Source organism: Drosophila innubila (assembly GCF_004354385.1).
Source record: "Drosophila innubila isolate TH190305 chromosome 2L unlocalized genomic scaffold, UK_Dinn_1.0 4_B_2L, whole genome shotgun sequence".
Taxonomy (NCBI): domain Eukaryota; kingdom Metazoa; phylum Arthropoda; class Insecta; order Diptera; family Drosophilidae; genus Drosophila; species Drosophila innubila.
Genome location: NW_022995372.1, coordinates 189,639 through 212,078, shown reverse-complemented (window position 1 = coordinate 212,078; position 22,440 = coordinate 189,639). Strand labels below are relative to the sequence as shown.

At 35.1% G+C, this 22,440-nt stretch overlaps 1 protein-coding gene across 1 annotated transcript; it reads left to right on the top strand.

Moving 5' to 3' along the window:
• Window positions 1-407: 407 nt before the first annotated feature.
• LOC117782245 (protein lethal(2) giant larvae-like) lies at window positions 408-13,345 on the top strand. The gene is given in 15 exon segments (XM_034619282.1): window positions 408-545; window positions 951-982; window positions 3,098-3,226; window positions 7,282-8,060; window positions 8,120-9,132; window positions 9,135-9,244; window positions 9,246-9,308; window positions 9,972-10,002; window positions 10,005-10,056; window positions 10,058-10,074; window positions 10,141-10,600; window positions 10,602-10,772; window positions 10,844-11,298; window positions 12,614-12,722; window positions 12,786-13,345. Coding segments are annotated over 13 exon segments (3,477 nt in total). The 5' UTR covers window positions 408-545; window positions 951-982; window positions 3,098-3,142; the 3' UTR covers window positions 12,919-13,345.
• Window positions 13,346-22,440: the final 9,095 nt, after the last annotated feature.

Here is a 22,440-nt window from a genome sequence, read left to right as displayed (position 1 = left end):
AGTTTCGAAACATGTGGCAGCCTTAGTTCCCATGTAGCTATTTTCATGACAAATTGTGGCGGTCGGTCGATAGACAAGTATTATTAGTATGTTGGGACTGAATAAAACATGAAAACAGCATTGAACAGTATGGCCGATTCGTTCGTTTATCAACAATATACCGACGATATTAAATTATCAAAAATCAAAATTTAAAATTAGTTTTCGATTATACATATCGTTATCTTCTTGTGTCCGTAGCTATCGATCACATCAATTGATCAACGATGATTCACGCTACTCGATACTTCTTCCAAAATTAGAATTGCGATAAAGTATCGTCAACTTGCTGCTCACGCGTCTATCGCTTAAATATATTTCTTTGCAGCCCTGCATACAGTGAAATATTTGGATTTGTATGATATCGATACAGTTGAAAAAACAATTCGGCATGAACGCGTCGTGTATTTTTCTAAGCGCCGGAATTAAAACATTTTCCCTACGCGAAAAATAAGTACAGAAGAAAACGCTGTACACATAATTAACTGTGTATTATTTCTAAAAGGGTAACTTAGTGATTATATGTTAGCTAACAGTTGCATATCAGTTCGCAAGTAAAGAAACTCCAACAAGTGTGAAAATATACAAGAGCGCTTTTCTGGTTCTCACAGCGCAACTGCAAATGTGTCATTGTTGTTTGTGTTGCTAGACATTATCAATATAATTAATAAATAACCTTTACATCTTCGAAGCAATATATTTATGAAAAATTGCATGTTTTTAAAATATTTAAAAATATGTTTTTGCATACGTATGACTCAGAGAGGGCAGGGAACCATTAACATACACACATACAAACGCAACCATTTGCATGAGCATGTGTGTGAGTTATCTTCTTCTTCTTTTAATTAATATTTAGTTTGTCTTTGTTTTCTATTAACAAAATAGTGTTGTGTGACCATTTCTTACAGCTCAGATCACTTTCAACATTCTTTCAAGTTTTGTAAGTATATGCATAAAAAATAAGTAAAGTTAATATATCTACAAATAGTTGCATGAGAAACCATAAATGTGTTAAAGTTTACTGGCGAATAAATATTCGGGCGTCGCCTCTAAAATAGCAACAAAATCCAGTGTTTATTTGTGCGCGTATGTGTATGATTGAATGCATTATGTGTTCCTGTCACGCATTCTGTACGCACCAAGTTTATACGGCAGCTAAACCGGAATTATTTAAGGTATTGACCTACAAAACAATTCTAATACTGCAAAGTAGTAAAAAACATGGTAAATGTATATATTGCGGTTCTTATCTCAAAAAAAAAAACCCCAATAGGTGGTGATTTATGATGAATTTACCAGTAAAAATTAGATAGGGTCTAAGTTTATTTAAAAAATCTTTGAAATTTCCATATAAAAACAACTTTGTCTGATGTCTGGCAACTTGGAAAAGGAGCACCGCATACAAAAATTAAAAAAAAAAGCGCGATTCTTAAAAAAAAAATTGTTGTTTACGGCCCGCTATTTACATTTCAAAACCACAATGATGTAGATTATCAGGCCTGTTCGGTTTTCACTTCCTATTTTACCAGATTTCAACAAATTTAATTTTTTTCGTTGCATTTGGGCTTAACATTTTAAAATTATATTTTATCACTTTATTGGACTTAAATTCACCAACTCAAAGTGAATTCAATACGCAAAATATTTCCAGATTGATATAAGAAGAGGCTAAAGATTTTCACTTCCGACAAATCGCCCAAAGGGAAAACCGGAACAGGCCTTTATGTAGATGTTAAAGAAGCTACTTGTGACTGTGTGACCAAATCAGTGTTGTTAAACGGAAAAAAGTATGGACAAATTACACAAAACAACCATGCAAAATTTCATTTTGTATGACATTTTCAAATATTTTCTTAAAATAAACTAAGTTAGACCCCAATCTAATTTTTAATGGTAAATTCATCATAGATCACCCCCTATTTGAGTTTTTTTTTTTTTTTGTGATAACCGCATTTTAGATAATTAAAAAAATTCTTTAACAATTGCAGTGTAACCAAACCTGATTTAATTTAAAGCTAGTTTAGCTGACGTATAAACGTGTTAAAGGCTGGTCAGTATACTGACTATAATAAACTAAACCATACAGGTATACATAGTAAGGTGTGTGTGTGTGTGTGTGTGTGTGCGTGTGTGTGTGTGCGTGTGTGTGTAAACACAGTTGTTCTTCATGACGTATTCATTCAACTAATTTTGTCGAAACGAAGATAAATCATTCACAATAAATATCTTTGTATTTTTTTATATGCATACATACATACGTTACACATGATTTATAAATGTTAATTATAATTTTCGATTTGGTTTTTGTTTGTATCTTTTAACCATAACTTTAGCATCATTAAAATATTTTTGCAAACTATTTATGTATGCACAGAAATAGATTCGAGTAGCTCTTTTTTTCTTTTAACGCCTACAAACAAGTCTGATCACAACTTGTCTAACACGTTTGGTAAGTTTATGTTTAGGTCATGTTGATGTCGATCTCTAGTGCCATTTCATTTTTCTATATTCACTGGACCTGTACCTATGTACATATGTACCTAGAAACATTGTTTGTGTGTCTATGTAAATTGTGTCTATGTAAATTACAGTGCAAATCGCATAATTATTTCACCACTTTTTCAGCCTTAGTGGTGGTTTGTATTGTCAATGCTTTAAGCTAGGGATCGTAAGCAATGATTATTTTTATTTTTCTTAAACAAAAAGTCAATGGCAAGGAATACGCTTACAAGATAATAAAACAATGCACAATGCCAATTTTGGTTTTTTTTTTTATTAATTTATATTTTTATTTAATATTTTTATATTAAACTCAATTTTGTTCGTCACAAAATTGGATATCAGAAATTTTGTGTGTAGAGGTTTTTTTGTGGGATAAATAATTACGTGTGATATTGTTAATTTCGCTGAATATAATGATTAAAGTCAAATGTTTTTACTCAAAAACACTCTGAATAATTGATGAAAATTCTTAAAAATTATCATGTAATCATTATTATGTAAGTAAAAATGTTGTTATAGCATTGAATTAATTTGTATTCTCATTAAATTTCAGATTCGTAAAAAAAGAAGTCCAAGTCCTTAAATTTCAGATAGAATCATGTTGAAATTTATTCGCGGAAAAGGACAGCAACCAACAGCGGAACGTCAACGACTTCAAAAGGAGCTATTTGCTTATCGGAAGGTTGGTACATTACTCCTACTCGCATTAAACAAATAAAAGTCACCAGATTTAAATTTTAACATCATTATTTTATTTTATTTTAACATCTGTTAAACTCGGACTTGAAAGTAATGGAAACCCACAAACACTTGCAAAAGACTCTATCATTTAGAACAAACTTGCTTCAAAGAATATAGAAACCTAATCAAATAAATATATGACAAGTATTTTCATACATCGCATTTTGTATGTTAATATATGTATTTAATGTGAAATAATTTCACGTGAATTTAATTGAAAGAAAATGCTGAGGAATGCACGTGCTGTTCATTTCCCATTGCCCATTACCCAGTAGAAAATGTAGTTAGCGATGTCGTTTAATTCAATGACATCACCCACTGTGCGTCATCTTCAGACTTGGATGTTTTGTAACTGTAAAGGTATATGTATGTATGTACATACATAAGTTGTATCAAAGACATTGACAGCGTACATTATAAATTAAAAGAATTTGAATCGTTATAGATATAGGCATTTACTGACTATCTAACTATAACTATTTCTATCAAAATTACTTTCTTAGTTTCTATATATAAATAAAAGAAAGTTTGTTCTGTTACTTTCTTTTGCTCAATCCAATAAACTCATATTCTAGAACTGTCATTACTCATATACAGTGTCTCACAGCTTATTTGAATTTTAAATGAAATTATTCTTTAATGGGAAGAAGACTTTTATTGAATTTAAACGCAGTTTTATTCATTAATGCTTATGATTTAGACATATATATTCATTTAATTTCATGAATATTTATCTTATATTTTCATTAACTAAAAAACAAACCATAATTTAAAATTTATTGGGTCAAATATGCTGTGACCCAGTGTAGTTGAACAATTGTAGTTGTCAATACTGAACTTTATCTGATAGTAGAGAATATATTTTTTAATCACCACCTTGAAAGAATTATTTTAATTTATTGGGGTTTTTCGATCACTACTCAATTTTATTTGTGAATTTCACTATCAATTATTATTGACAAAATAAATGAATGAATTTATTTTTTAACACAAAAGAGAAATATGTAAATAAGCTGAGAGGCTCTGTACATCGCACGAGTAAAATGCATCTGCTTATAAACATTTGTAAAACTTATAAAATAATAACTCAGCTGTATAATTATTGAAATAGGCAAATAAAAGTCACCAGATTTAAATTTTAACATCATTATTTTATTTTATTTTAACATCTGTTAAACTCGGACTTGAAAGTAATGGAAACCCACAAACACTTGCAAAAGACTCTATCATTTAGAACAAACTTGCTTCAAAGAATATAGAAACCTAATCAAATAAATATATGACAAGTATTTTCATACATCGCATTTTGTATGTTAATATATGTATTTAATGTGAAATAATTTCACGTGAATTTAATTGAAAGAAAATGCTGAGGAATGCACGTGCTGTTCATTTCCCATTGCCCATTACCCAGTAGAAAATGTAGTTAGCGATGTCGTTTAATTCAATGACATCACCCACTGTGCGTCATCTTCAGACTTGGATGTTTTGTAACTGTAAAGGTATATGTATGTATGTACATACATAAGTTGTATCAAAGACATTGACAGCGTACATTATAAATTAATAAGGAATTTGAATCGTTATAGATATAGGCATTTACTGACTATCTAACTATAACTATTTCTATCAAAATTACTTTCTTAGTTTCTATATATAAATAAAAGAAAGTTTGTTCTGTTACTTTCTTTTGCTCAATCCAGTAAACTCATATTCTAGAACTGTCATTACTCATATACAGTGTCTCACAGCTTATTTGAATTTTAAATGAAATTATTCTTTAATGGGAAGAAGACTTTTATTGAATTTAAACGCAGTTTTATTCATTAATGCTTATGATTTAGACATATATATTCATTTAATTTCATGAATATTTATCTTATATTTTCATTAACTAAAAAACAAACCATAATTTAAAATTTATTGGGTCAAATATGCTGTGACCCAGTGTAGTTGAACAATTGTAGTTGTCAATACTGAACTTTATCTGATAGTAGAGAATATATTTTTTAATCACCACCTTGAAAGAATTATTTTAATTTATTGGGGTTTTTCGATCACTACTCAATTTTATTTGTGAATTTCACTATCAATTATTATTGACAAAATAAATGAATGAATTTATTTTTTAACACAAAAGAGAAATATGTAAATAAGCTGAGAGGCTCTGTACATCGCACGAGTAAAATGCATCTGCTTATAAACATTTGTAAAACTTATAAAATAATAACTCAGCTGTATAATTATTGAAATAGGCAAATAATACTTCAGCAGAGTCATCAACAGACTCAGCCTTGACATGTCTTCTTATATATAGTATACATTAGAGTGGGTCAATTTGTATGGAGTAAAAAACATGCACAAAGCGGTTATGAAATTCATAATCTGCGAAGAATTCTAAGAAGAATTGCCCAAGAAACCATGGGTCTAAAATCAATATCAACCTTCCACTTTTTACAGAGAACATGTAACTATTTAATATATTGGTAATTGCCTGTAAGGTGTAACTTACCTCTCAAAAAAAAAAAAAATTAAAATCTCAAATAGAGGGCGATTTATGAGGAAATTAGAGATAAGAATAAGTAAGCGGTCTCTTTTCAATTGAACTTTAAAATTAATGCAAAGCTTACTTTCTTATTGAAACTTGACAAAAGTGCTTAGGTTTAAAATTCAGTTAAAAAAAAAACAAGTTAAGACCGCCAACCAAATCAAATCTCTAAATTCATTATTATTCTGACTCTATGTGCTTTTTTTTTTTTTTGAGGTTAGTTTTACCGAATAGACAGTTTCGCCATACAAAGCACATGAAAACCTTCCTCGCGAAAAGCGGAAGCTCGATATTGATTTTAGGCATCTGGTTTCTTGGACAATTCTTCTTAGAATTTCTCGTAGATTACAAATTTCGTCACCGCTTTGTCGCGAAAAAAAACTAACCCACTATAGTATACATATATACTATACTACAAAATAAAAAGATCATATCATACTTTTTATCGCCGGAACAAATTCAAAGCATTTATTCTCATCAACCTAAAATATTATTATGTACATTGCGCAGTCAGACGCAGAGTCAGAAGTGATACTAGGAGTACAAAAAACAGTATAGTCGATTAGATTACACAAGTTTGTTTTATGTACGAACTGAACAAATGGGTGGGTCGGTTGGTTTATATAGCCGGGAATGAATGTGCCGAGACTAGTTCGTGGTTACTGATAAGGGCAGAATTTCCAAACTGATAAGATTTCATAAAAGAACCATCGGGACTGTGTAAACTGCTGCACCTGTAATGGGGTCGATATCATGTTGGTGGACTGCCTTTTGTTATTGAGTATTTGGAACTCTGTAACCATTTGTATGACTAATGTGGGGCTATAAAATTTTCAATACTTACGTTCAAGGCTGCAAGTTACCAAAACATTGGTAAGGTTCGCTTCCGTGGTTTGAACCATAGAGCAAGACTGGTTTGAATTCCTCCTGAGCCCAACCTTGGTTCAATTTATTTAAAAAAAAAGGGTTTGCCTAAAATGTTTCTTGATTTTTTAAGCAAAGTAAATTTCTTTTAATAAAATTTAATTTTGTAAAAAATCTGAATTAGCTCTTAGATTTAAATATGACTAAATACTATATGATTTTAAGTTGCGTAGTTTCAAACCGCACCTCTTAGTTAAAAATGTGTTTCGGCTTGCGGTAAATAATATCAAAAGTTCGGCTTATGATCCGGTTCGGGTTGGCTTAAAATCAGAACCGAACCGGTTTCGCAAGGCTCTGTTTTAAAACCGGAATGTAGTCTTGTTTATGTTACATATAGTTTTGGGCAAAAAATATCTCTTTCGCCAATTAAAAACATTATCACCTAAGAATTTTTCTCAGAGATTGTTTACTTTAATTCATAATTATATTTTTATAGAACTTCTCGAATATTCAGATTTGCAGTCATCGAATACAGTTTATATCGATGTTGTTATGCATTTAATAATTAGGAAACACTTTTACAGACCGCTCAACACGGATTTCCGCACAAGCCGTCGGCTCTGGCGTACGATCCAGTCGCCAAGCTCATGGCAATTGGGACACAAACTGGAGCCATAAAAGTGTTCGGTCAACCAGGCGTCGAGCTTTATGCCCAGCATACTTTAGTCAATAATTTGGCATCTGAACTAAATGTGCAATTACTTGAATGGGTTTATGGCACTGGTCGCATTCTCTCACTCACCGCTGCCAATCAACTGATATTGTGGGAGCCAGTGGGAACAACGCTTGTGCCTCTTAAAACACTCCCATTCGATGGCAAACTAAAAAAAGTATCTTCTTTATGCTGTTCGCTTAATAAAGATCTTGTATGGATAGGAACCGAAGGAGGCAATATATATCAATTTGATTTAAAGTCATTCTCGATCCGTGAACCTGTAATTTATCATGATGTGGTACTGGAGCAAGTGCCACCAACCTACAAGCTTAATCCAGGCGCTATTGAGTCCATACGCCAGCTGCCAAACGCATTAAATAAGCTGCTTATCGCTTACAATCGTGGTCTCTGTGTATTATGGGACTTGGACAAATCGGCTGTTGAGCGTGCCTACATCGCACCCGGGCACGGTCAAAGTGTGGGTCTCTATGTAAATGCCAAAGGTACGGAATTCAACTGGTACCACGCGGACGGGTCTTATGCCACCTGGAGTATTGCAAGCGGAGAGCCGCCTCAAAACGTTAATTACGTTCCCTATGGCCCGGATCCGTGCAAAAGTATCAATCGGCTGTACAAAGGAAAACGGGGGTAAGTTTTAAATTCTATTTCAAAATCCGATCCTTTTCTAACATTTTTTGTAATTGCAGAGCAAATGACATAATCATTTTTTCGGGCGGAATGCCGCGATCGGCCTATGGAGATCACAACTGCGTCTCTGTGCATGCGAGTGACGGACAAAAAGTCTGTCTGGATTTTACGTCCAAAGTGATTGATTTCTTTGTGACCTACAAAGATGATGGCGAAGCTTTACAGATGCTGATTGTACTGCTAGAAGAAGAGCTTTGTGCCTACGATCTCACAGATGCGAAAGTTTCGGCCGTTAAGGCGCCATATCTGCACTCGGTGCACGCCTCGGCAGTGACATGTAACTACCTGGCATCCCAAGTTACCCAAGTGGTATACGAGCGAATTTTGAGTGCTGGTGATGAACAGGATTTGGACTACAGCAGCATAAACTGGCCTATTACCGGTGGTGTGCTTCCGGAGCAGCCTATAGAAGGTGATGCTAATGATATAGAGATTTTATTAACTGGACACGAAGATGGATCCGTCAAGTTTTGGGATTGCTCTGGAGTGCTGCTTAAGCCCATTTTTAATTTTAAGACGGCCATTATATTTGGACATGAAGAAACTGAGGATGATGATCCAGCTGCAATTGCATCGGATGAGCAACTGGATGAAGGAGAGCCACCATTCCGTAAAGCTGGTCTATTTGATCCGTATTCTGACGATCCTCGTTTAGCTGTTAAGAAAATAGCATTATGCCCAAAAACCGGACAGCTGATTGTTGGGGGTACCGCTGGACAAATTGTTATCGCCGATTTTCTGGTTGACACTAAAGACAATGCTAATGGTACGCTAAAAGTTAGATCAATGAATTTGGTCAGTGATCGCGATGGATTTGTGTGGAAGGGCCATGATCAGTTAAACGTGCGTGCCAATCTATTGGAGGAACATGCCGCACCAATTTCTGTAAATGGTGTCAATATCACTGGCGTACTACAAGTGCTGCCTCCTGCAAGCATCACGTGCTTATCACTGGAAGCCAACTGGGGTCTTGTCTCCGGCGGTACTGCACACGGACTGGTTTTGTTTGATTTTAAAATTTCGTTCCTGTCTTTCATCGATGCACTCTCAATCCTAATGATATGACCGGTGCTGGTGAACAGCTGTCACGTCGCAAATCCTTTAAGAAATCACTTCGGGAGTCTTTTTCGCAAGTTGCGCAAGGGAAGATCGACTCGAAACAATCACAGCAATGTGGTGCCGACTACGGTATGTGCCAAATAAATATTTATATTTTTTTATTTTTATTCTATTAAAACCAAATAAAAATATTTATTTAAAATAATTTTAACAAAATAAGTTTATTCAATATATAAATTTCAATTTTTATTAAAAAATCATTATTTAAATCTTACTTTCAATTTTGAAAATAAAAATAAGACTTAAAAATTCTTTTTAAATTTTTTTAATAAAACTTTAAAATATCTTTAAAAATAATAATAATACCTTTTGAAATTTGAAAAATTGAGAAATAACTTATATATTTGATTTTAAAATAAATATTGAAAATATTATTTATCGTTCAATTTTTATATAAAAATTTAATAAAAGAATTTTTTTTTTATTACAATTATTTTAATAATACTAAATCATGTTATAAATAAAATTTTATAATTATTTTTAGTAAGAGGTATGGTAAAATTGTTATATAGAATTTTAAATATAACAATTAAGTGTTATCTGTATTATATTTAACAATTAATAAAATAAGACATTTATTTTTATTTCTTAATTTATATTTAAAATAAAAATTCAATAGATGGTTACAGTTGAATTATATATAAGAATATTTATATATAAGATAATTTAAATCATTTTATTAATATAATAATAATTTTATTTTCTTCTGATTAAAACCAATCTTTTCTGCAGTTAGAGGCTCGACCTGTTGAGCGGCAAATTGAGCGCGTTGCACAGACGATGGCATGGGATCCATGGTGCGTTGTTTGCTTTTGCTAAACCTACATAACGAATGGTGCGTATAAATCAAACTCCTCTTATAATTTGATTTTAAACAAGTTCTTTTTTATGTCTATTTTAGTAAACATTACTTCACCCACTTTGTGGTCTGCCACAAATGCCAGCACTGTGTCCGTATTTCTGTTGCATTTACCACCGGCACAGACAGCAGCCACTGCTTTACCACCTGCAAGTGGAAATGCAACGCCGCAGACGCCACGTCGCATCTCTGCACAATTGGCCAAAGAGATTCAGCTAAAGCATCGCGCTCCAGTCGTTGCAATTTCCATATTTGACCAAACTGGCTGTCCTGTCGATCAGTTCAACTACGGTGAGAATGGCACTCCGCCCCATCGTGTGCTTATTGCCTCTGAGGAGCAGTTCAAGGTCTTCTCTCTGCCGCAATTGAAGCCAATCAACAAGTACAAACTGACCGCAAATGAAGGCGCGCGTATACGTCGTGTGCATTTTGGCTCCTTCAGTTGTCGCGTTCCGCACGAGCTTTTGCAAGGTCTCAATGGCAGCAGCCCCACGAAATCGACGTTCAAATGAAGCTGGCGACGGAGGAGGGGCTAATTCAAGTATTTCACCAGCTGAGCTGTACCATGAGATGGCATTGACTTGTTTGACCAACATGGGCGACATTATGGTGCTATCAGTGCCAGAGCTTAAGCGCCAATTAAATGCAGCTGCAGTTAGGCGAGAAGATATCAAGTCTGTCTTTAATATTTGTACTTATGTAAAACAAAACTTAACATTATTGTCTGTATCATTATCTCTTACAGCGGCATTTCATCATTATGTTTTACTAACGGCGGCGAGGCCCTGTACATGATGTCGTCATCCGAATTACAACGCATATCTTTAGGTACCTCCAAAGTTATACAGCCAACGGGTTGCGTTGAAATCGAGCCACTCATGAGCGAGGACGTCGAATCTACAGCACCGAGCAATGACGAGGATGACAATGACAGCGATAAGGAAATCGATACAAATGATAATGATGTTATGAACAGTGCTGGAATGCTGGAACCACCAGTTGCCAAGCAGCGTGACAAGCCACTCAACATTGAAAACAATAGTGTATTGCTTTCAAACGGCCTAAGTAGCGGCAGTTCACCCAATCGGGCCAACGAGACTATTACCAGTTCCATAGGTGACATCACAGTCGACTCTGTTCGCGATCACCTAAATACTACAACAACAACCCTATGCTCCACAACAACTGAGGAAACTGTCGGTAAGCATCTATATCTATATACATATATCACTTATCACTAACAAGCATATTCGTCTCCAATAAATGCGTAGCATATATGTATGGGCATTTCCACCAGAAACCGTAACGATTATAATTTTTTTAAATTTAAATTAGGAAATACTTTTTTTTTATTTTATTACATAAATCATTTTTATTTATGAAAATTAATTTAAATAACAAAAATAAAAAATAAATTTTATTTTTATATTTTTATTTAAAATGTTTATTTACAAAAAATAAAAATAAGAATTTGTTTATTTTAAACATTATAAATAAGAATTACATCTTCGATCTGAGTTAAATACCGATCGAAAGGTATTGTCTTAATAAACAAAATTGCATTCTAAGACCCTTGGCAACTCACATCGATCAGGTGATAAGGTGGTGTAAGTTTAAAATTTTACTGACTGCAGTTGGTGGGGCTGTTGAATTTACAGTGTTGATGCATTTTGGTTAAATTCTTTCTTTCAGATACTTTAAATTTATTAATTGAAGTATTTTGTTTTATAAAGGCTACTTAATTTTTGTAACTTTAATTTTTTGTAAGATAATAGAACTAAAAATTTTAATTTATTTAAAATATTAGTGGCCTTCCCAAAATGAAACTAAAAATTTGTATAATTTGTCAATTATATTATTTAATTAAATTGTGGGCTTCAATTATGTTACTAAATGAATTAAGTGTTCTTTAATTTATTTATTTCAACATATTGCATTTATTCTTTGTTAAGGTTTAACATATGCTTAACATACCCAAATATGCATGTACGCATGTTTATATATATGAATGTTTAGCTTAAAACTTCTTTTGTTTTGGCGCGTGCTTACATTTGTATGTATGTGTGGCTGCTTTTGGATAGTAAGTACAGGGTCTTCGACAGTCCAGTATGTTCGACTGTAGCACCGGCCGACTAGTTTTTATTAAAATTATTAATTCTTTTTTGCAATTAACTTTATTATTTTACTGTGCACATTAGCCATATTGGAAATGCCTATATGTATATATACTTCATTTTTTATTATTATTTTTCTGTGTTTCTATGTCATACGTGTCATGACTTTTATGTCTTCTTCTATAACACATACTTTTTGCTCAATTTTACTTTCTCTTTTACTGTTTGTTTTTAGATTTACGGCAGTAAAATTCACTATTATAGTAAAACTTTATTTAAATTAATTACTTGTAAAGCTGCACAATTGGTGTGATTTTTGCATACCGCTAATGTAATATGATTGAAAAAGCCGAGTCGCGTATTAGTCATTATTATATCCATGTATTTATATTCCATGACAGGTCGTCTGTCGGTGCTCAGCACGCAAACAAATCAAAGCACTACCACCGTCAATCTGAAGGACACACCCAACATTAATATACCCAATCTACATGATTTAGCTACAAATAGGTTTGTATTGATGTCTGTATGATTGTTAAACAATATTTTTAATTATGATTTTTTACTTATTAGCAATACAACGGAAACAAGCACCAGCTCTGTCGTCATAAAATCCGTAATAACGAGTATATCACATGAAAAGACCAATGGCGAAAGCGATATCTTAAAGACTAACATTACAACGCATGAGGAGAGTCAGTTTTAGATGCATATTATGATGTATATGAACGCAAAACACACATTTTATTAATATAAGTAAACTTTAATATTTTACTTTTGCATATTTACATTAAGCTTTAAGTTAATATTTCACATATACACATATTTTGTTCATATAATGTAAGACACAGAGGCCAAATAAATTGGCTCTTAAATATTTGACGTATTTTACGAAACTTCCATTTTAATTAAAGCAATGTGAGTTTCATAACAAAGGCATTTTTAAATATTTTTTATGTTTCAGTTTGACAATATAAGCAGTAGCTGAAACGCTATAGTATATAATCTGAACACATTTCCATATACAAATATCAACAAAAGTACAACATAAAATCTTTGCTTTATATTAGATAACACTTTGTTACAGACTTTTATACAAGTATTAAAACAATGTAATGTATATATAAAATATACATATTTATTTGGACTCTTTGAGCAATTAACCAATTTTTACAACACAAATTATATAATTCGCTATTAAGGTTTTATAATAATGTTGATTCAATAATTGTTAAATATTTAAGTGACTATAAAAAATTAAACTAACATAATTCAAGCGTTTTAAATTTTTTTAGGAACTTTTTCTATTCCAACTGGGTCATCATCACTGCGGACGGCAGTTCGCGCTAGTGATGAAAGCAGCGCGAAGGGTGCGAAAGGCGACTAGCAATATATACAGCTAATTTGGAAAATTTGCTATGATTGTCCGATCAGATCGAATTATTTTTTTTTTTTCTCCATATATCTAAACCATCGCACTGTGTGTGCGTGTTGTTCTTTTTATTCAATTTCCATAATTATCAATAGCTAATAGTTTACAATTTGTGTGTGTACACGTGTGTGTGTGTGTGTGTCATTTCTTATTTGTATTTAGGATTAACAATATTATTAATTAAATTATTCTTATTTATGTAATTTTTTTTTTTTTTTTTTTTTTTAACAATATGTGATAGCCTGTTGCAATATCATATATAATCGAGGCGAAACAATAACATACCAAATGGCGTACCATAAGAGCGGTATGTTTTGAATCAGAATCATCGCTTGCGCCCACGGTGGTCCACGCAATGCTTAAGGCGTCGAGGAGTTTACATTGTCTTAGGATATGTAAGGCATTGCCTTCCATTTGATCAGTTCAAATAAATTTATTTGTCTATCGTAGGTGGCAGTAAGTCAGTTAACTCATTGGTGAAGGGCCATGTTGCCCAGGCTTTGTAAGTAGCATTATTGCATGGTATCTTAGGTATGCGTGCCATTACTTTTTCAATTCGTATCAGTTACCTAGCGTAGGTTTGGACGGTAAGTCAAAGACCCTTGCGATAAACTAATTTACCTAGACTGCACATGAGAATAAGACAGGGCTCCCAGTAATAAAATTAGTTATTGTACTTCGGTTAGTTTATAAATCTATAAACTCTATGATGATAGACCTATTTGCTTAGGCTGCACATGCTAACAAGACAGAGCTCCTAAAAACCAAACAAGCCAATTACCTAAAGTAAGCTTGGACGATAAGTCGGTAGACTCTTTGATCACGGGCTAAATTGCCTTGCTGCAGATGTTGATAAGACAGTGCTCCTGGATGAAAAGTCAATAGACTCTATGATGATGGACCTATTCGCTTAGGCTGCACATGCTAACGAGACAGAGCCCTAATAACCAAAGAAGCCAATTACCTAGAGTAAGTTTGGACGATAAGTCGGTAGACTCTTTGATCACGGGCCTATTCGCCTTTTTTTTTTTTTTTTTTTAACAATATGTGATAGCCTGTTGCAATATCATATAATCGAGGCGAAACAATAACATACCAAATGGCGTACCATAAGAGCGGTATGTTTTGAATCAGAATCATCGCTTGCGCCCACGGTGGGGTCCACGCAATGCTTAAGGCGTCGAGGAGATTACATTGTCTTAGGATATGTAAGGCATTGCCTTCCATTTGATCAGTTCAAATAAATTTATTTGTCTATCGTAGGTGGCAGTAAGTCAGTTAACTCATTGGTGAAGGGCCATGTTGCCCAGGCTTTGTAAGTAGCATTATTGCATGGTATCTTAGGTATGCGCGCCATTACTTTTTCAATTCGTATCAGTTACCTAGCGTAGGCTTGGACGGTAAGTCAAAAGACCCCTTGGCGATAAACTAATTTACGTAGACTGCACATGAGAATAAGACAGGGCTCCCAGTAATAAAATTAGTTATTGTACTTCGGTTAGTTTATAAATCTATAAACTCTATGATGATAGACCTATTTGCTTAGGCTGCACATGCTAACAAGACAGAGCTCTAAAACCAAACAAGCCAATTACCTAAAGTAAGCTTAGACGATAAGTCGGTAGACTCTTTGATCACGGGCTAAATTGCCTTTGCTGCAGATGTTGATAAGACAGTGCTCCTGGATGAAAAGTCAATAGACTCTATGATGATGGACCTATTCGCTTAGGCTGCACATGCTAACGAGACAGAGCTCCTAATAACCAAAGAAGCCAATTACCTAGAGTAAGTTTGGACGATAAGTCGGTAGACTCTTTGATCACGGGCCTATTCGCCTTTTTTTTTTTTTTTTTTTTTTAACAATATGTGATAGCCTGTTGCAATATCATATATAATCGAGGCGAAACAATAACATACCAAATGGCGTACCATAAGAGCGGTATGTTTTGAATCAGAATCATCGCTTGCGCCCACGGTGGGGTCCACGCAATGCTTAAGGCGTCGAGGAGATTACATTGTCTTAGGATATGTAAGCATTGCCTTCCATTTGATCAGTTCAAATAAATTTATTTGTCTATCGTAGGTGGCAGTAAGTCAGTTAACTCATTGGTGAAGGCCATGTTGCCCAGGCTTTGTAAGTAGCATTATTGCATGGTATCTTAGGTATGCGCGCCATTACTTTTTTCAATTCGTATCAGTTACCTAGCGTAGGCTTGGACGGTAGTCAAAAGACCCTTGGCGATAAACTAATTTACGTAGACTGCACATGAGAATAAGACAGGGCTCCCAGTAATAAAATTAGTTATTGTACTTCGGTTAGTTTATAAATCTATAAACTCTATGATGATAGACCTATTTGCTAGGCTGCACATGCTAACAAGACAGAGCTCTAAAACCAAACAAGCCAATTACCTAAAGTAAGCTTAGACGATAAGTCGGTAGACTCTTTGATCACGGGCTAAATTGCCTTTGCTGCAGATGTTGATAAGACAGTGCTCCTGGATGAAAAGTCAATAGACTCTATGATGATGGACCTATTCGCTTAGGCTGCACATGCTAACGAGACAGATATAACCAAAAAATACCTAGAGTAAGTTTGGACGATAAGTCGGTAGACTCTTTGATCACGGGCCTATTCGCCTTTTTTTTTTTTTTTTTTTTAACAATATGATAGCCTGTTGCAATATCACATATAATCGAGACGAAACAATAACATACCAAATGGCGTACCATAAGGGTATGTTTTGAATCAGAATCATCGCTTGCGCCCACGGTGGGTCCACGCAATGCTTAAGGCGTCGAGGAGATTACATTGTCTTAGGATATTTTTTTTTTTTTTTTTTTTTAACTATATGTGATAGCCTGTTGCAATATCACATATAATCGAGGCGAAACAATAACATACCAAATGGCGTACCATAAGAGCGGTATGTTTTGAATCAGAATCATCGCTTGCGCCCACGGTGGGGTCCACGCAATGCTTAAGGCGTCGAGAGATTACATTGTCTTAGGATATGTAAGGCATTGCCTTCCATTTGATCAGTTCAAATAAATTTATTTGTCTATCGTAGGTGGCAGTAAGTCAGTTAACTCATTGGTGAAGGGCCATGTTGCCCAGGCTTTGTAAGTAGCATTATTGCATGGTATCTTAGGTATGCGCGCCATTACTTTTCAATTCGTATCAGTTACCTAGCGTAGGCTTGGACGGTAAGTCAAAGACCCTGGCGATAAACTAATTTACGTAGACTGCACATGAGAATAAGACAGGGTCCCAGTAATAAAATTAGTTATTGTACTTCGGTTAGTTTATAAATCTATAAACTCTATGATGATAGACCTATTTGCTTAGGCTGCACATGCTAACAAGACAGAGCTCTAAAACCAAACAAGCCAATTACCTAAAGTAAGCTTAGACGATAAGTCGGTAGACTCTTTGATCACGGGCTAAATTGCCTTTGCTGCAGATGTTGATAAGACAGTGCTCCTGGATGAAAAGTCAATAGACTCTATGATGATGGACCTATTCTTAGGCTGCACATGCTAACGAGACAGAGCTCCTAATAACCAAAGAAGCCAATTACCTAGAGTAAGTTTGGACGATAAGTCGGTAGACTCTTTGATCACGGGCCTATTCGCCTTTGCTGCAGATGTTGATAAGACAGTGCTCCTGGATGAAAAGTCAATAGACTCTCTGATGATGGACCTATTTGCCTAGGGCAGCACATGCTAACGAGACAGAGCTCTAGTAACCAAACAAGCCAATTACCTAAGTAAGCTTGGACGGTAAGTCAGTAGACTCTTTGATGACGGGCCTATTTGCCTTTGTTGCATATGTTGATAAGACAGTGCTCTGGATGAAAAGTCAATAGACTCTCTGATGATGGACCTATTTGCCTAGGCAGCACATGCTAACGAGACAGAGCTCCTAGTAACCAAACAAGCCAATTACCTAGAGTAAGTTTGGACGATAAGTCGGTAGACTCTTTGATCACGGGCCTATTCGCCTTTGCTGCAGATGTTGATAAGACAGTGCTCCTCTGATGATGGACCTATTTGCCTAGGCAGCACATGCTAACGAGACAGAGCTCCTAGTAACCAAACAAGCCAATTACCTAAAGTTTTTCTCGTTTTAATGGCTGGGCCTGGGAGGGCGGCCTCAACCCAAGATTTATTTTATGATTACAAAGGATATAGAACTTATAAACTTAAGTCTAGAGATTTTACATAATAATAATAATAATAAATACTAATTACTAATTATGTTGGGCATTATATCGTCTAGATATTATATCCTTTGCATGCTTGTGTGTGCAGCTTCAGCGCTATGATGCAAATTAAAATTAGCGCGCCTTAAGCCAGCATATGTGATATATGAAAGAGTTTATTATGAGAGTTTGTTATTGAAAAAGTTAATTGCATTTTAAACTAAAATTAAGCCCAATAAATATAGTTGCAAATTAATTATTGACATTAGTCCAGCACTCTCATAAGCTGGGAACAATTTAGATAAAAAGTATAGTAATATAACTAGTATGATGAATGTTGTATTGTTGTGTGTGGTGATGTGGTGATGAGGCGGTGAGGCGGTGATGTTTTTTTTTTTTTTTTTTTTTAACAATATGCGATAGCCTGTTGCAATATCACATATAATCGAGGCGAAACAATAACATACCAAATGGCGTACCATAAGAGCGGTATGTTTTGAATCAGAATCATCGCTTGCGCCCACGGTGGGGTCCACGCAATGCTTAAGGCGTCGAGGAGATTACATTGTCTTAGGATATGTAAGGCATTGCCTTCCATTTGATCAGTTCAAATAAATATATTTGTCTATCGTAGGTGGCAGTAAGTCAGTTAACTCATTGGTGAAGGGCCATGTTGCCCAGGCTTTATAAGTAGCATTATTGCATGGTATCTTAGGTATGCGTGCCATTACTTTTTCACTTCGTATCAGTTACCTAGCGTAGGTTTGGACGGTAAGTCAAAGACCCTTTGGCGATAAACTAATTTACCTAGACTGCACATGAGAATAAGACAGGGCTCCCAGTAATAAAATTAGTTCTTGTACTTCGGTTAGTTTATAAATCTATAAACTCTATGATGATGGACCTATTTGCTTAGGCTGCACATGCTAACAAGACAGAGCTCCTAACCAAACAAGCCAATTACCTAAAGTAAGTTTGGACGATAAGTCGGTAGACTCTTTGATCACGGGCTTAATTGCCTTTGCTGCAGATGTTGATAAGACAGTGCTCCTGGATGAAAAGTCAATAGACTCTATGATGATGGACCTATTCGCTTAGGCTGCACATGCTAACGAGACAGAGCTCCTAATAACCAAACAAGCCAGTAACCTAAAGTAAGCTTGGACGGTAAGTCAGTAGACTCTTTGATGACGGGCCTTTTCGCCTTTGTTGCATATGTTGATAAGACAGTGCTACTGGATGAAAAGTCAATAGACTCTCTGATGATGGACCTATTTGCCTAGGCAGCACATGCTAACGAGACAGAGCTCCTAGTAACCAAACAAGCCAATTACCTAAAGTAAGCTTGGACGATAAGTCGGTAGACTCTTTGATCAATTACCTAAAGTAAGCTTGGACGATAAGTCGGTAGACTCTTTGATCACGCCTATTCGCCTTTGCTGCAGATGTTGATAAGACAGTGCTCCAGGATGAAAAGTCAATAGACTCTCTGATGATGGACCTATTTGCCTAGGCAGCACATGCTAACGAGACAGAGCTCCTAGTAACCAAACAAGCCAATTACCTAAAGTAAGCTTGGACGGTAAGTCAGTAGACTCTTTGATGACGGGCCTATTCGCCTTTGTTGCATATGTTGATAAGACAGTGCTCCTGGATGAAAAGTCAATAGACTCTCTGATGATGGACCTATTTGCCTAGGCTGCACATGCTAACGAGACAGAGCTCTAGTAACCAAACAAGCCAATTACCTAAAGTAAGCTTGGACGATAAGTCGGTAGACTCTTTGATCACGCCTATTCGCCTTTGCTGCAGATGTTGATAAGACAGTGCTCCAGGATGAAAAGTCAATAGACTCTCTGATGATGGACCTATTTGCCTAGGCAGCACATGCTAACGAGACAGAGCTCCTAGTAACCAAACAAGCCAATTACCTAAAGTAAGCTTGGACGGTAAGTCAGTAGACTCTTTGATGACGGGCCTATTCGCCTTTGCTGCATATGTTGATAAGACAGTGCTCCTGGATGAAAAGTCAATAGACTCTCTGAAGATAGACCTATTTGCCTAGGCTGCACATGCTAACAAGACAGAGCTCCTAGTAGCCAAACAAGCCAATTACCTAAATTAAGCTTGAACGATAAGTCAGTAGACTCTTTGATGATGGGCATATTAGCCTTTGCAAAGTATGTTTTAAGACAGAGCTCCTGGGTGAAAGGTCAATAGTTTCTCTGATGATGGACCTATTTGCCTATGCTGCGCATGCTAACAAGACAGAGCTCCCAGAAAACCAATCAAGCCAATTACCTAAAGTAGGCTTAGACAGAAAGTCAATAGACACACTGATGATGGGCCCATTTGCCAAGGCTAACAAGGCAGAGCTCCCAGAAGCCAGTTACCTAATGTTAGTTAGAACAGAAAGTCAAAAGACTCTTTGAAGATGGACCTGTTGCAAGATAAGGGTACTTACACATGTACTACCCTACAAATCATACTTAACGAAGAAAGTCAGAAATCACTAATGACTACCAATGTAATTAGGCATTGCGCTGTCCTAGATAAAGAAAGCAGGTGTTAGTAATCTACAGGCACGCATTGCTACAAAGTATTGAATAGACTGCATTAACAGGATACAGCAATAGTGTAACCACAAGCAGGCCGATCAAACCAAAGCATCAAATCATTAAATAGTATTTAAGCTCAAGCAGAAAGAAGTACAATTTAAAAGCGATCAAGTAAAATGAAATGCAATGTCAACAGAAGTCTCAGCTCAGCTCAGCCCAAGCCCCAGCACAAAACAATTACAGCCATTGAAGGTCTGTCAAAATCAAGAAGCTTGGAAGTGCCACTGCCAGGCCCGGCACAATAAGACCTTTTCGCCACTTAATATTAACGATTAAAATAAACACAGTATTTTGTATGTTAATTTATTAACTTAGAGCCAAATTTATTCAATTAAAGAATAGTTAGTAGTATAATTTTAGAATGTTGTGAACATTGAAAAGTAACTAATGTGGATGAGGATTAACTATTGATCCAACATTTATTGCAAGGATCAGGAAAACCCAGAAAACCCAATCAGATCAAGAAATGAAGATTTAGATGATTAGAAGCTGAAAGAGAATAAGGGATAGCAAGACTGTGTATGACTGATAACAGACGTAACCAAAGCAAATATTAACTTAAGATACATGAGGATAGGGTTCTCAATATGCCAGCCTATTGCATTGATACATATAAACATTGCGAAACAAAGCATACAAGTAGGAGGACCAAGGAAAAGGTCGGGTATGCTTTGGATCAGATATCTTGCGCCCTACATGGAGACCACGCGTTGCTTAGGTTGTTTTGCCAAGGCGAGCACTTGCTTTAGTTTAAACAATCATTCAAAAGAAACAAGCCATCAATGACAGAGCAAGCACGAATTAAGCCAACAATTGCAGCCAACTCATAGTTGGTCAACGCTAAGGATTGGTTGATCAGCCTAAGGAATGCCTGTGGTACACTAGCAAAATGGAATACATCATAAACAACCTTGACTAGCATATGTGCATGAGGTCAGCAGAGAATAAGCTATTTAATTAATAGATGTATTGGCAAGATAACTAGCTGCAAACCAATTAAAGATCAATCACTTACGAATTAATATCAAACTATAACTTACAGAAAAGCTGAAAATATAATATTAGGAATCAAGACTAACCAGAAAGCGCAGAAAACCCTAAAGTAGTATCTATTAGTGGTAGGAGTATTCTAAAAATGCAGAAAGAGCAGACTATACAGGTAGAAATGTGTTAATAGTGGCTAGAAATTTAGTTGTAAGCTAGCTAAAAATCATTCATTCGCATATAAAAGATAAGTATTGTGATTAATAGCAGTAATTGAAGACAAACTATAACTTAGAGAAAAGCTGAACTAAAAATATTAATATTAGCTAATCAGACTAACCAAAAGAGCGCAGAAGACACTAAAAGAAAGGTCTATTAGAGTTTAAAAATATTCTAATATTGGAAATGCAGAAAGAGCAGACTATACTAATAGGAGTGTGTTAAAAGTGGCTGGAAATTTAGTTGTAAGCTAGCTAAAAATCGTTCATTCGCAAATAAGATAAGTATTGTGGTTAATAGCAATAAATATAGACAAACTATAACTTAGAGAAAAGCTGAACTAAAAACAAGTCGGAAGGCTACAGTCGAGATCCCAACAGTAGGATACCCGTTACTTAATATAAATATATATAAAAGTATTGTAAACAAATTTTTTTATTAGAAAAAATGTACTGTCGATATGAAGTAGACATCTGCATGAATGCATTCATTTCCTACACCATAGTACGGTACAGTAGTATAGTGTTGTTAAAATACTGCACTCATTTTTTGCTGTGCAGTATTTTCCAGTGTGCAGAAGAATCGAGTACAACATTATACTGTTCTCACTCCAGGTGAGAGCAGTAGAAATGTAGTACACTTCGTGAGTGAGTGCAATATTTGTCTCGTTTCTACACGTTGTACATCATATACAAATATGAGTGTAGTGTCTTACAACGGTACAGTTGACTTTAAGATTTTGCAAGACGTAGACATGGATGGTAAAGAGA